Source organism: Ascaphus truei, chromosome 8, assembly GCF_040206685.1.
Source record: "Ascaphus truei isolate aAscTru1 chromosome 8, aAscTru1.hap1, whole genome shotgun sequence".
Lineage (NCBI taxonomy): Eukaryota > Metazoa > Chordata > Amphibia > Anura > Ascaphidae > Ascaphus > Ascaphus truei.
In genome coordinates, this window is record NC_134490.1 from 24,615,723 (window position 1) to 24,632,193 (window position 16,471).

Genomic DNA, 16,471 nt, shown 5'->3' on the forward strand with positions numbered 1-16,471 from the left:
TTAAATGGCAGTGGGCAGACATATCGCAAGAAGAATTTATTATTGTTAGAGAAAGATGGTACTCAACTGGATTTCACGAGAGATTAAAAGACCAAGACGACGATCAAAAATATGAGCAAATGAAATCAGAAAATTTGTTGGAGCAACATGGAGAGTAGAGGCTTGCAACCGCAGTACCTGGAAGATCCTTGGGGAGGCTTCATCCAGCAGGATAGGCAAGGGCTGAGGATGATGATTATAGACTGTGTGGTGCACAGCTACAGGAGACATTGGAGGAGAGAAGCTTCTAGCCACGGCTGCAGTCAGCTTCTTAACGCTGGTGCACTGGTGAATACTGTCCCACTTCTCTCCATCCATACACTGAGATTAGCTCTGTCATTAGTGAGATCAGGGAGTGGGAAGAAGCTAGATCCAAACCAGTAACCTCTCCACTCCCTCTGCACTGTGGAGAGAGGGAGAGCGGGCTGCTGGGCGGGTAAGCGGTTAGGGGCCGCAGGTGAAGTCCGTGAGGACCACATGTTGCCCACCAATGTTCTAAATGATTACTTTTCCTTTTCATTTTACAGTCTACCTTCTTTTTTCTTTATCTCCTCCCTGTGCCTTATGCTTAAAAATAATAGATTGTGAGCTCTCCAGGGTAGGGATCAACTGTACTTGTATTCTCTGAATGCTTACAGCGTTGCATCAATTATTTATATATATATATATATATATATATATATATATATATATATATATATATATATATATTGTATTGTGAAGCTGTTTTTTTTTAAATATATATATTTGATAGTCGTTGTACAGGGAAAACTCATTAAGTGCATTTTTTACTTTTCTTCATGAAAATAGGCTTGGTACAGAAAAAGTATTGTAATGACTCCTTAAAGACACCTAATCTTTAGAATTTGTTATATCAAAATACCTTCCTGTTTAAATACAGAATTTTTCCTGTCAAGAAGAACATCAAATCGCCTTTTCCGCAGTAAAGAATGTAGTTAATGACTTTTACCTCTACAACGACGATACACACACACACACACACACACACACACACACACACACACACACACACACACACACACGCTAAACCCTTGGGGTGGTACTTTTTTTTTGTTTTAGGGGTGAATAAGAAACTTCATGAAGTGACTAGGAAATAATTAGGAACAGGGCTGGAATACTAATGGGAGTTGATAGATGTTTACTTTATCACATCTCTTTATTTAAAGCAACTTTGTTTTGATAGTTTTGGTATAAATGAATCGGTTGTTTTAATTATTTTTTATTATCTGTGTCATTACCTCGAGACTCTTTGATTGAAATAGACAGCCCGTATTATTCCCGTTTCGCTTGGATTTAGGATGAAAAAATAGAAACACAAATAGTCATTGGAGGTAATTTTTACTTGTTCTTTACAGATTCTACAAACTCCAGTGAAAATATGTACACAATGATGAACCCCATAGGCCCTGGAGGGAGCAGACCCAATGTAAGTATCCTTATACGGGCCAGATCTTGCAGTGCGTGAGCAGCGATTCGTGTCATGTTAATCGCCCGCGTTGCTGGCTGCTGTGGCTGTGAAGGGGTTAACGATTCCCGCGGACACTGGTAGTGGGTGACCCACAAATCTAGTACCTGATGCTCTTTAACCACTGCACAAATTATCCAACACACTGATACACACACCGGCACGGACACTCACACATTCACACAATGATAATGCTCGCACGTTAACACACTGATGCACACATTCGCACCTTAGCACACTGATGCACACATAGACACACTGGTAAGCACACACAGACACACTGGTACACACACACAGATACTGCTGCTACACACACAAAGGCACACTGCTGCTACACACACAAAGGCACACTGCTGCTACACACACACACAAAGGCACACTGCTGCTACACACACAAAGGCACACTGCTGCTACACACACAAAGGCACACTGCTGCTGCACACACAAAGGCACACTGCTGCTACACACACAAAGGCACACTGCTGCTGCACACACAAAGGCACACTGCTGCTGCACACACAAAGGCACACTGCTGCTGCACACACAAAGGCACACTGCTGCTGCACACACAAAGGCACACTGCTGCTGCACACACAAAGGCACACTGCTGCTGCACACACAAAGGCACTGATGCAGCTAGTCTTAATCTTGCCAGTTCCGGGGTCCCGCGTTCCCCCGCACTTCCTCATCATGTGACCGCTGCAGCAGCAATCGCATGATGGGGCCCGGCCCAGGAAGCTGGAAACGGATCAGCCCATGATGTACTCGAATCCTCCAGCAGCTTTCCGTTACAGAAATGTAGCGGTGGAGAAATAGCTATACAATATGGCCATTTGGGGGGAGGGGGTGTCATACGTAACGCTGTGAATCAAACAATCGTCCCCTTTCTCTGCAAAGCCACCGTTTAAAATACGAAGAACGGATATTTAAATGACTGAGTGCTCTCGGCCCATTGCAAATCCAAAACGCGTTAACGGGGCTAAATGTTCGCCAGCGAGTAGGGCCCCGCTCTCTTAACAGCTGCAGCAGATTACAGACTGATCAGGTAACGGCAACGCATGACCTTGCACAGAATCCAGTTATCCACATGGAAGCACGGAAGAGGCACAGGGTGTGTGTGGCATGGCCCCTCTATGCCACCTGTCCCCCACTCCTGCTGCTATCATCCGGCCATGGAAGTATTTAACCTGCACCTGCACCTGATTTTTCCATGGTACCACCGGCAAGGATGCTGCACTAAAGATGCCTCCCAGGGAAACCGCAAGTCTGTAATCTCTCCTGATGGGACTTCTGCTGTAGACCAATTTTGCTCAACTCCAGTCTTCACGCATTCCCAACAGGCCAGGTGTTCCGGATATCCCAGCTTCAGCACAGGTGGCTCAGTCAAAGGCTGAGCTACTGATTGAGCCACCTGTGCTGAAGCAGCGATATCATGAACACCTGACCTGTTGGGAAGGCGTGAAGACTGGAGTTGAGCACCCCCTTCAGTGGATCACGCCCCATCTTCGTATAAGTCTTATCAAGAAAGACTACAGGACCTTAAAGCTGCAGTTCCAGCAATATCCTACGTGTTATTTTTAATAAATCAGTTCTGTACTATGAGACTTGTAGCATTTAATTATTTTAAAAATATATATATTATAATGTAACAAGCCTTTTTTGTTCCTATAGCAACCATTTACAAAGTCACATCCCCTTCCTATTCTGAAACAGGATCTGGCACACCCCTTTTCGAGCCCTGCCCTCTTTCTAGCAGTGAAACAATTGTATCTAGTGACTGATCACATGATCGTCCCCACAGAACTTTGCATCTTTGGGTCCTCTTCTGCTGCACTGACAGCCATTTAGTGAACCCCGAGCCAAATCTTCGCCGATCGATCACAGGAGAACGGAGCGATCGGCAACTTATCTAATTACTTGTCAGTGTGTAGATTGTATTGATGCACATATTGAATGGAAAAATTATTATTATTTGTTTTGTTTTTTTTAAACGGCAGCTTGAACTGCTGCTTTACTATGTGCAGCTTAGAGGATAGAATGGAGAGGGGGGATATGATGGAAGCTTTCAAATATGTAAAGGGATGAACGAGGTGCAGGAGAGAAGCATATTCCAAAGAAAGAGGAGAACTAGAAGCAGAAGTCATTCTCTGAAGCGGGAGGCTGGCAGGACAGGGGGAAATGTGAGGAAGTTCTTCTTCACGGAAAAGGTGGTTGTTTCATGGCAGAGCCTCCCAACAGAAGTGGTAGGGGCTAATACCGTATGGGAATTCAAACGTGCTTTGGATATGCATAAGGTTATCCTACATACGGAAAAAAAGACACGGATCAGATGGGGTCTGCGGGCAGGTAGGAAAATGGGCAGGCTAGGTGTGGACCATGGTTCTGATCTACTGACGGATACGATGGCATTCTGGGTTTTCAGCACATTTGGGCCAGGCAGGCGGCTGCAAGATCTTTCAAAGGAATTCGAAATAAAACTTGTCCTCATGTCAGGCACTTGTAAGAAACTAAGGCATGTTGAAAAGGGCCACACTGCCAGGAGCACATAATATCATAATACTTTTTCAGACCGTACCTAGATGTGTACATAGAATTTGGCAGGCACAATCGGTCTCCTGCCCTGCAGAGCTTACAATCAAATTGTGCCTGAGGCACAGGGAGATAAAGGGACTTGCCCACAGTCACAAGGAGAGTTGACCCTGAGATTTGTACTTGATACACGTGCAGTGACCTTGCCGTTTGAGGTACTGCTTCAGCCCATTAAATAGAGTCCAGGGATCCGTAGCAGTGTGTGAGCATACAGAATTGTACCTTATCTGCCTTTTCTTGCAGTTCCCGATGGGCCCCGGTCCTGACGGCCCCATGGGAGGAATGGGCGCTATGGAACCTCATCATATGAATGGATCACTAGGTAAGTGTGTGTGTATGTGTGTGTATATAATATATATATATATATATATATATATATATATATATATATATAAATATATATATAATGTGTGTGTGTGTGTGTGTGTGTGTGTGTGTATATGTATGTATGAGTATCTCAGGGTTAATAGTTTGCATATATATAGTGGGATACTATTGCACAAAAGGTCTGCGAAGACACAGAATAAATGTTGGTAAAATAGAGGTTAGGTTGTTGACAAATGTGAAAAATCATTTCAATGTTTTTGTAATTAGCAGTGGGGGCAGTAATAGCAACATGTAAACAACAAGTAACTTGTATTTACATTTTGTTTACCAACATTTGCAGGATAAACTATGACCAATTATTGATAAAGTAATTGGGCTAATCCGTTGTTTATTTTTTTTTAAAAACCATGTAATGTCATCTTTAACCCTTTCCACGTGTTACTGTCAAATATCGAGGGGTGATACCCCACATCAGTTGTTGGTGAATGTACCCGTAATCTCTAACCCTCTATACAAATATACACTTTCTTTTACATCTGTGAAGCGATAGTGACATCTTGTGGCTTTATTGATAACTGCAGGTGGTAATTCACCAGCATTATGGTTTTATTTTTTCTTAAGGGGCAGATTCTGCAAGCGCAGGAGGTACGGGGTAGCGTGCCCAATCTGACGTTCACTTCCATTGACTTGAATGGTAGTTAACGGGGTGCGACACCTCATATCGGTGCTTAGTAAAGCATGTGTACCAACGTTTTGCCCCTTTATATCTAAATTGTGGCCAAACCGTTTCCAGTTATACATATTGCAACTGGATTTGTCTGTATGCTGCAAGAAATATATTTTTAATGAATGTAGTAAGACATTTCTGAGTTTTTTTTTTTTTTTTTTTAGAATTAATCCCTCTTATTGTTTTTATTTTAGGCTCCGGAGACATGGATGTGTTGCCAAAGGTAAGGAATATAAATATATTTTACTATTTGAGAGCAGTATTATTTAAATGAATATATAGATATACTTACAGTGTTTAAAGTGCGTTATTTTAACACGTCCTAAACATTGGGGCAAAGCTCTTTTGAAAGATGTATACATAGAGTCCTGCTATGGTAATTAACTTTTTCTGTATGAGACCCTGTTAATATACTTCTATACCTATACACCACTACATATGCTCCCGTAGCAGGTATTTGGGTGCTGTTTAATTCATTTGTGTGTGTATTTTCAGGATGGGACTGCAATGAAATGCCATGTTTTAACCTGGGTTTTTATGTTGTTTCCTGCAGAATTCTCCAAATAACATGGCAGGGATGAATAACCCCCCAGGGACACCTCGCGATGATGGAGAGATGGCCGGGAACTTCTTAAATCCCTTCCAAAGCGAAAGTGTAAGGAAATCTTCCGCCTTTATCACTCCATCTGTTCTGGGTGGGAACTTCACTGCAGGCACTTCCTGTAGTCGGCAGAAGTCACTGTATATTGAGGAGGCGATACTTGGGGACCCCACTTCACATTAGGGTTATGAAAGTATCCTATTCTCTAACGTCGCTGCGTAAGAACACTCCTGCTGCCACTCGAAATGACTTCACCTCCGGAGGCTTTAACCCCCTCTTAAAGCGCTGATATCTGGAAAAACAAAATGGCGGACGAGCTCGGGAGAGGGCAGTAATTGAGTCAGACAACCAGTGAAGCTTTGTCAAAAACTGTTCTCTCGTTTATTAAAGGGTTTACAGTCAGGCTCCTGACACTTCCCATGATAACCTGAAAGTATCCTATCATGGGAAGTGTCGGGAGCCTGAGTAAGGGACCACACATAAGTAGGAATCCTGCCTTATTTTATGCTGAGCTTTGATGGGCTTTGCAAGCCACGTGGCCACTTTACCAGGTGCAAGGAGGCCCCGGGCCCCTATATTGAAAATCATGGAACTTCAGCCCTCCCAGCCCCCTGTGACAGTCAACGTTTCGGTTCCTAGATCTTCAGAAGCACAGCGGTACAATGATGTTTGCTAAATTCTATCAACTCTGTCCTAAGGTCCAATTCTCAGTACAAATGTCACAACCCTAAATTATTGCGCGTAGAAATGTGCAGAACACACACGCTCACAAATATTAATCAGCGCAAAGCAGCACCCCCATCTAAAATATGGTGAGATCCCAGTTTCTAATAGGATTTGGCTTCATGCCCAAATAAACCCCATTTGAAATGTTCCCAGAGAAGTCATTGTTGTTTCCTGTTGATTTGGCGTTGCTAATTCAGCGGAGGGTCCATGCCAGTTATTCTGTCCCATCCTGTGTTTTCTGTGCTTGGTATCTCAGGAATGGTAGACTAGCACAAAGAAAACTGCTGCGAAGAGCATGGAACAGGTGTTTAAAAGGAGCAAAGTGACCCTAAATCTGACACCTATACGTATTTTTAAATCCTTTTTTTTAAAAGTTGGTTTGTAAACAGGATGAGCTGAGACTCGGGAGGGCTTTTATTTCCTCTGGCTGCTTCCTTTGGTCACTGTGTTCAGCAAGTGCTTGTACAGCCAGAACCCCCCCTCTCTCTGTCTCCCCCCCTCTCTCTGTCTCCCCCCCTCGCCTCTCTTTGTCTCCCCCCCCCCACTCTACCCTAATCTTTATTGCTCTAATAACCACAGGATGGGATAAGGGTAACGACCAGTACAGTACATGTTGACCAAAACCATTCTGAGGTCCCTAAGGAAAAAACCTTGTCATTTCCCCTCAAAAAAATGAAAGCAAGTCAGATATTTGCTATTAGCACCGTGATCTTTTGTTTAGGGAAGCCAATTGCTAACACATTTTGACAACAGCTTGTTTTCTGGACCGCTGCATAGGATTTCTTCTGGGCACCAATGAAAAAGAAATACATTAGGAGTTTCCAAGCCGAGTTCTGCATCGTCATGCAGTAAATGAGTTTAAATAGGGCTGACCGCCTCATTTGACCACTGGCTAAGTGTGTTGTTTCTCTCCCGTCTCTGCGCAGTATTCGCCCAGCATGACCATGAGTGTGTGAAACCCTCCGACCCGCCATTGGAGTGAGTGTTCTCCGAAGATGCCTCTTCAGTGGAAGACTTCCAATGCCAAGCGAATGAGGATTACAAACACATTTTTGCAAATTGTATATTTAAAAGCAGGAAAGGCGTTCATCCTACAGGCTCCGCGCATCCCTTTCAGAGACACTAAAACATTCAGAGCAAACGACTGGACTGCATTTCTGCAATGACTTTAACCGTTGAACCGCGGGCTGAGGGGAGGGGCCGACCCTCTGGAAGTCCCTTTGTCATTCACTCTTCTGCCAATACCCGACTTGCAGATACAAGGGGACCTCGTCTGGACCGTCAAATGTTGCTCTCAGAGCTTGGGTTACGTACTGTAGCAAACATGCTGTAGTATCTATAAAATGAACAGTAATGGTATGTTGGTTAATTGGGATGGGTTGAAAGATGTCAACTGCATCTACGTTGTAGGTTCCTTGGGCCGTGAAATAGCCATCCATGCTCTTTGCAATTTAATTCCCCCCCCCCCCCCTTTTTCTTTTTCTTGCGGAATTTAGGGGAATCCAACCACTGTGGTCTTAACTCCAGTTGAGAAAATATTTCTATTAAAGGTGCAATCTCCAGATTATTCTTTTAAACAGGAACGGTGATCCTTTTGAAAGTTAACTCCGTGACATTCCTGCAGCCTAAGCGGGAGAAAATCGCTCGTTATTTGGGGTAGAACAACATGGAAGATAGTATAAGGTGAAGCTTTATTTGCCAGTCTGCTGATGTCACTGCCCTTATTTGAGGGGGAGAGCTCATAAAACACTGCAAGGGGGAGAGATTAGCAGAGGATTCTGGGAGAAGAGATAACAACCATAGTATATCCATGACAATCCTTAAAACGAAACATGTTGGTCAGTAAGTTCCTGCAAGTTATTTTTTGGTTGTAAAATATTATCAGGTAGTTCTTATAATTGGCAGCTGGATTTTTGACCGGATGACACCTTTAATAATATCTGTGCTGGTCCTTACCGACCTGAAACATTAGTTGCTGCTGCATGTTTATTTTTTAAAGATTTCTTCCCAATACTGTACATTAGTGTCTGTTTCCACCTTTCTAGTATTTTTCTGGTTATTTAAAAAAAAACAGAAAAACAAAAAAACATTTAATTTGTATATTTTATTTCTAAAAAATGAGCTCAAATGCTAAATGGCTGCTAATAATGTCTCACTTGGTGGCATTAGCAGAATTTAAAGAACCTAATCTAAAAAGATTAAGCTAGGACCTTTTTTATGATAAAATCCTTTGTAGTCTGAATGGAAAACATCTCTGTGCCGCCTGGTGGAGTGTAGCAAGTGAGAATACACAGCAGGTGTTGCCATGTGAACACTCTACTGCAGGCTTCGGGCCTTGTTAAAAAAAAATAAACAACTAGGAAAAAGTAAAATTGGATATCTGCTTTCCTGGGCATTACATGGAGCTCACTGACCAAATATATTGGGGGGAAATTGCACCTTTAAAGGCATATTTATTAAAGTCTACTGCCTGCAAAACTGGAGCAAAACAAACGACTCCAGATTTATCAGTGGGGCAATCTTGTTTGATAAGCTGGATGCAGTGTTGTTGCACCAGTTTTGCCCTCGTTTTTGCAGACGGGAAACTATTGATAACGGACCTTAATATTTCTTGACTGGGAAGGCTTCTTGCGGTAAGACCCGGGCAGGCGGCTTTCTGGACACCCTCAAATTCAGGCAAGTAAAAGAAAATGTACAAACAAGGTGAGCTTTGTTGCTGCTTTGAAACGCAAGCAAGGCCGGCTGGGAATATTGCGGGGCTCGGTGCAGGACTTGTGGTGCGGGGCCTCTTACCTTCTCCTTCGCTGTCTCTTCCTGCAGGGTCCCTCATCATGACGCCGCGACATCAAATAGCGTTGCCACGATGAGGAACCCTGCAGGAGGAGATGGAGAAGGTAAGACCGTTACAGAAACACTGCACTCTCCCTCGGCAATCAGTTTAATTGTTGTGGGGAAGAGCGCGTGGCCTCTGTAACCGCGGGGCCCGGTGCAGTGGCACCGACATCACCGCCATCAAACCAGCACTGATTACAAGGACAATAAAATACAGCCTGGTGGGTTGCGTCTGCACTAATAAAGGTGTTCCACACAGTATAACTTTGTAACGCAGTGAGACGGTGGGTGTAAGTCCCTTTAAATAGTCCGACTTACCCCGATCTTAGTATAAAGCAGCAGTACTAGAGACGGTTCATTTTTTTTAAAATCTCTTTTGTTTGTGAAATCATATGTTCCTAAGGTTTATATCTACCCGAAAATTAAAGGAATTTGTATTTCAAGTTCCTGACTTGACTGCACAGTAAGTTGCAGGGGTTTGCTGCCCTCGTAACCCAGAGGAAGTGAGGATACAGGGAGAGGGGTCTGGAAACATAAACAATAAACAACTGGTTTGTTTGGGGAGGGAGACAAAAATCTTGTATTTTGGTCAAGGCGGTTGCGCATCGTGGCTTGTGCGCGCACGCACACACACCGACTGGGGCCTGCCCCATAGAGGGGTATGCCTTGTGTGCGACGCTCCCGCCGTAGCGCGCACCGCAAAAGCCACTGGGGACCTGGCCTAAAGCTGCCCATAGAAATATAAAGGGAACTTTAAACTAGTAGCAATTTGAAAAGCCAGACTGGCCTGGTGGCATCTCAGGGGCTGATTGGGAATTAGGTAGGTGTCCTATCCATATCACATTGGAATTGCGAGCCTGTTCCAGTTTTGGAATCTCCCAACACACCCACTTGGCTCTTTGTCTGTCCGACAGTCATTTCTCCTGCTGGTCAGAACTAATCCATCTCTAACTCTATTTCACATCCATTGCAGATCAGATTAGGGGGCTGTTTACTGGCATCTCCCACTGCAAACTGGGACAAAACAGCACCGGATTTATCAAAGGGAAAACTCCAGTTACCTCCAATGGGATTCCTCCTCTTTAATAAATCTGGCTTCCTCCCCCTTCCCAGTTTTGCAGTCTGAAGACTTGAGCAAATACCTTCTAGGCCTTCAGCGATGGGTTAATGCTGGGAATTGCCTCCAAATGACCCCAGCAGGAGTATCCAAGCACTGGGCAATGTTAACATTTGGCGAGGTACTAGAAGGTACTACATGCTGGGCCGAGCCAGAGAGAGGGTAAAGGGGGTGGGGGTGCGGTTTAAACACTATACGTACACCGATACCCCCAGCCTGATCAGCTTATGCGCAGAGGTACCACGAAGGGTCTGGTGCTGGTTGGCTTGGCTGGAGTGTCCCCTAGGAATAGGGTTAAGAGCCACTTACCTTACTCAGGTGTTCACTATACCCAGTGATGTTTTTGTAGGGAGCAAAAATAACAAAAATGACTTTATAGTTAAATTACATATAAATATTCCGCTTTAAGTAAGGAAACGTGCTATAAAAGCACAACCCCCTCCCCTCCCAGTTAGGATTTCTAATCACTATATGGATGCAAATCAATCTGCCGGACCACCGTTGATGTTACGTTCCCACTTTGTACACCCCGGGAATCCGACTTGTTTAGGATGTTGTACTAGTGCTGCTGCTTTAACAAACGGTACTTCAGGTTTAGGGAGATGGTCGAATTCAAAGCTAATAATAGGGGCGCAGACGCGTCCCTAATAGGGTTGAGTTCTTGACCATGCAACCACTTGACCCGACTGTGGCCCACACTTTGGCTGGGGGCCTCCTATAGCTACGCATCGCGATTACCTACAAGGTTGCTGCATTTTTCTGCCTGCAACACTACTGTGATTTCCTTTCGGACCTCGTTCCCGGGCAGGTCGAGCCCTTGGCAGGCCCCTCCCGGCACCCGTGATGGGTTAAGAGCACCAACACGTCCAGAGAGCAGTAACTGTACATAAACTTCACGTGGGGGCAGTGAACTGTCTCTTCACATAACAAGGGACAACTTTTAACTTTCATATGAAGGATTTTTCTTTTCTTCTTTTTTAAACATAAAGGACCTCATTACAAAAGACGTCTGTGCTCTTTCGTTGTTTTTAGTTTATATATTATTTTATTTTTTTTCTATTGTATCCCAAAGCAACTTTGTACAGGAAAATGCTAATAACCCACCTCCTTTTTCCTTCTTATTTTTAATTTTTATACCTCGTTTTTTTTGTTTTTCTCCTGCAATGTTTGCGTAATTCTAGTGTGATGTAAAATACTGTAACATTAGGACAGAATTTAAAATAAAAATAAAACTGTACTGTTATTTGTTCTTTATGATATGACAGTATTGGATATAAAGCGTTCTCCCACGAGTCTGCTTTGTATTTTGCTAGTAGGAATAGAATTCAGTCCTAGATTTTAGTTGTTCAGTGTAGGATATATATATATCATGTCATTTGTATGTTCTTTATATTGTAAAGATTCTTTAGACTGAAAGTTGCTTATCAAAAACAAAAACTGCATCAATAAATGTAATTTGATTTTTTTCATACATCTGGCTGCTTTCTTTTTCTTAACGTGACACATTTCATGGTTTACTCTTTGGTTCAAAGATTTATAGCAACTGTACATAGAAAGGTTGATATAGACTCACAACTGCAAACGTGTGTGTGTGTGTGTGTATATATAAGTCCCTGGATTTAGGGGAGCATCTGAGGAGCTCCGGGGGAGCCGCCAGTTCAGGTAAAATAAAACCCAGGTGGTATTGGTATTTTGAAAGTTTTTTTTAACATTTAAAATACTGGTCGGATTAAAGAGAAAAAATCCTTTTCCACAAGGCTCTTACAGATGGTCACACCCAGGAGTTATACAGGAGTTATCCCTTCCCCCAGGCAGTGGTGGATTAAGACCCTCAGGGGCACCAAGATATTGGGGGCCCTTTCTCGTACTTTGTTTAAAAACATTTAAAAGCCCAAAAATGTTCTAGTAAATCTAAATAAAGTGTTCAAAATAAATACATTTCTTTAGATTTACTCGAGCTAAGGCCCTCATCCCATCACTCACCTACACTGCTCCCATGTATGCGCAGTTTTTCAAACAAACTTGTTTATTCTAAGTTACAGTGCAGAGCTGTAGTGGGTTAAACTCAACACTGTTCTATGAGGAGGTTAAATGTCAGCAAAGGAAATGTACAGTAAGTATTCAGCCCCTCAAGTCAGCACTTGGTAGAAGCACTTTTTGCAGCAATTACTGCTCTGCGTCTTTATGGATAGGTCTGTTCTAGGATGGTGACATTTTTGCCCATTCTTCACTGCAAAATGTATCCAAATCTGATACCTGGTAGGGATTGTCGATGGACTCCCAAGTCCTGCTGAGATGTGAAGTTCCTCCCCCGTGTCAGAGACTTGGCTGAACTCAAACAGGTTTTCCTCACGGATTCGCCTATATTTAGCACCATCTGTTCTCCCTCTATCCTGACCAGCTTTCCAGCCCCTGCTGAAGAGAAGATGGTGCTGACTTGGTGATGTGCAGGGTGGAGCTTGCGCTAGATGTAAAGCTTGAAATTTACACCAAAATGTTTAATTTCTGTCTCTTCTGACCACAAAACCTTTTCCCACACTTCTGCAGTATCATCTATACTGTATGGTTTTTTTTTCCCCCACAAACGCCATACGGGGATGTAAGATGAGTCTTTTTGAGTAATGGCTTCTTTCTTGAGTCATCCATACAGGCCAGCTTTGTGTAGGGACCGGCTTATTGTTGTGTGAAGACTGACTCCCATCTCAGACACCGAACTTTGACGTCAATAATGACCTTGAGAAACCTGCAGTGACGGGATCCCGAACCGGTTTCCTGCTTGCCCGGCTGCTCACTTTGACCTGATCTGGGTAGTTGTAGAGGATAAGTGTGAACCATCCTCTATGGGTCTAAGAGCTGCATATAATCACATCACTCACTGCGCACGAGTTACTGTGTTTATTGTGTTGCATTATTTTCACTAATTGTGTTTTCACTGGCACAGCCTTTATTGATTTTAAAACACCATTCACTTGAATTAATATTCTTGTATTACACTCTTCATAAGAGCTCCGGATTTTTTTATTTTCTGATCTGGGAAGTATGATGGATCTTACACTTAATGATGGCCTTCACTGAGGGATAATCAGCGCCTTTCAAGTTTTCTTGTGCCCTTCTCACTACTCTGTGGCTCTCTACCACTTTAGCCCTGACTTGTTTCGAAAGCTCCTTAGTCTTCATGGCTGCTTTGTTGGATCACTATGTAAGTTGCAGCTTTAAAGTCTTTATGTATCGGAGGGAAATGATCTACAAGTTAAACCACTTTGATTGATTACACCCCGGCAGGGACGGATTACCCATAAGGCACAGTAGACACGTGCCTAGGGACCCCAAAGGTTAGGGGCCCCCCTGTAGGCCCCCTAACCTTGGAACTCCCAGTAGAGTGTGGGGAAGAGAGCCGGAGCTCGGAACTTGCCGGCTGGGAGGGATCGGGGCTGCAGGCTGACACGCTGCTCTCACTCCCTCCTGCAGCGGGTGGTGCTTCTCACTGCAGGGAGGGAGGGAGCAGCGTCTGGCAGCTCCATGTCTCTGAAACAGCACAAGGCAGCAGAGCGGTGAGAGCAGGAATACAGGTCATAACCCCTCCTCTCTCACTCTTAACCCCTTCACTCACCCTCCCTCCCTGTGGCATTTACCTCCTGCCCCAGTTAACCCCCCCAAGTTCCTCACCTTTCTCCTTCACTCCTCTGCCCCTCAAACCCTTTTGTCCTCCAACCTTTTATTAACCCCTTCACTACCAAAGAGGCTGTTGGGCATTGCAGGGAGATTTGATGCAAATCCTTCCAGTAACCAGGGTTAATCCCAAACCCTTTCCATGTCTGCGCTTCACCTTTTCTCACCTTCACTGCTTCCATCCCCATCATCCATCCACCCCTCATCCCAGCACTCACCCATAGATATTCCCTCCATTTAATAACGCATTTCATTTATAACATGTTTAAAATGCAACATTTTCTGTATTTTTAACATTTTATCACTGATGAAATGTGTTGTTAAATGGAGGCAGTATCTCGGGTGATGGGATGGGGAGATGAGGGCGATGGGAGCAGTGTAGGTGAGTGATAGGATGTTGGGGGGGATGGGAGCAGTATAGGTGACTGATGGAATGAGGGGGATGTTAGGGTGATAGGAGATGTGTAGGTGAGTGATGGGATGAGGGGTTGTTATGAAGATGGGAGCAGTGTAGGTGAGTGATGGGATGAGGGAGATGGGTGCAGTGTAGGTGAGTGATGGGATGAGGGGGATGTTAGGGGGATGGGTGCAGTGTAGGTGAGTGATGGGATGAGGGGGATGTTAGGGTGATGGGAGCAGTGTAGGTGAGTGATGGGATGAGGGAGATGTTAGGGTAATGGGAGCAGTGTAGGCGAGTGATGGGATGAGGGGGATGTTAGGGTGATGGGAGCAGTGTAGGTGAGTGATGGGATGAGGGGGATGTTAGGGGGATTGGAGCAGTGTAGATGAGAGGGATGGGATGAGGGGGATGTTAGGGAGATGGGAGCAGTGTAGATGAGAGGGATGGGATGAGGGGGATGTTAGGGAGATGGGAGCAGTGTAGGTGAGTGATGGGATTAGGGGGATTGGAGCAGTGTAGGTGAGAATGGGATGAGGGGGATGTTAGGGTGATGAGAGCAGTGTAGGTGAGAGGGATGGGATGAGGGGGATGTTAGAGAGATGGGTGCAGTGTAGGTGAGTGATGGGATGAGGGGGATGTTAGGGGGATTGGAGCTGAGGCTCGCCTACTGAAATCTGGGCGATTTCATGCCCATACAGGTGAGCCAGCGGGCGCGATCGGAGCCGGGGGGAGGTGGTTGGAGGCGGGGCAGTGACGTCGCTGGGCCAATCGCCTGCGACGCACTGACGTCGACGTCACGGCGCCGTGACGTCGACACTGCTGTGCTGTGATTGGAGGTTTTCAGCCGACAGCGCGCTGAAAAACAGCTTGGCGCTCGGCTGAAACCTCCATCTCGTTAGCACGCCTGCAGACGCTCGCGTGAGCCCCCTCTCAAGGCATCCTCATTGAGGATGCAGGGGCTCAGCGCGGAGCGTCCGCACGCCTCAGCACGGCCTGTCCGTCTATGGACTCGGCCTAAGTGGTATGATGGGAGATGTACAGAGACAGCAGGTGAGGGAATAAGTGTTATAGATGGCAGTGCTTGGCCACAATGGTTGGTAGGAGTGACTGCACTCATGGTTACTGTCCCACACTCAGACTATTGGGATGCTTGATTTGTGGGGCGAGTTTTAAGGTTAGTCAATATTAAAATGAGAGGGTTAACACAATTTACAGGGGAAGAGATGGCAGGGAGGCATGGGTGAAATCAGGTGTGTATGTCTGGGTTCAGGCTTAGGGGAGATCCCCATAAATTGAATACTTATGCAACTGAGATTAATGTGTTGCTCTGTAAATCTTTTTTATATTCTATATGCATTTTCTAACTATATCACTTTGGACTCGTTAAAAAGTCTAATTTGAAAGTGTTGTGGAATATGCTCAGGTGCCAACATGTGAAAAATCTGCAGGGGTGAATACTTCTGCACAGTACTGTATGTATCTCTATCCCTCGAATCCTTATCTCACTGCCTCCAAGTGGCAGGAAGGTGGCAACGGGTGTTCAGGATGATGTGCAGTGGCATTTTTGCTGGCAGGTTCAACCATACTATGAAAGCTTAAATAATACACCCCAGCTATAGTGGGAAAGGTACTTACCAACATGCAAATGAGGCCGAAATGGCAAGTAAGGCCTCACCCCCTTATATGAAAGATACCGAAAAGCAATGGCCCTCATTCTCCAGAGGCTGGATTGTCGCTGGGCTTGACAGTGTTCAGGTAGAAAGCATGAAGGTAAAGGGGGCCTGAGAATCCTCAGAGGTTAAACAGAAGCTGTCATTCAAACCTCAATCTGGCTACCTACAACAGCCGGACTCTAGTGAAGCAGCACAGCAAGAACTGGGAGACGAGTTTGAAAATATGTAATAGGATAGTGTTGGCCTTCGTGAAGTAAGAAGAAAAGATTAATGTCTCATTGAGCT

At 44.7% G+C, this 16,471-nt stretch overlaps 1 protein-coding gene across 3 annotated transcripts in view; it reads left to right on the forward strand.

Annotated features, from left to right (window-relative positions):
- The window catches only part of SSBP4 (single stranded DNA binding protein 4), a 309,472-nt gene extending 297,564 nt beyond the window's left edge, over positions 1–11,908 (forward strand). For all 3 annotated transcript variants that reach the window (XM_075610834.1, XM_075610835.1, XM_075610836.1), the window contains 5 exons: positions 1,416–1,486; positions 4,358–4,436; positions 5,363–5,391; positions 5,722–5,823; positions 7,422–11,908. In XM_075610834.1, the coding sequence (XP_075466949.1) occupies positions 1,416–1,486; positions 4,358–4,436; positions 5,363–5,391; positions 5,722–5,823; positions 7,422–7,451 (311 nt within the window). In that variant the 3' untranslated portion in view covers positions 7,452–11,908. The remainder of the gene's footprint in view (positions 1–1,415; positions 1,487–4,357; positions 4,437–5,362; positions 5,392–5,721; positions 5,824–7,421) is intronic.
- Positions 11,909–16,471: the final 4,563 nt, after the last annotated feature.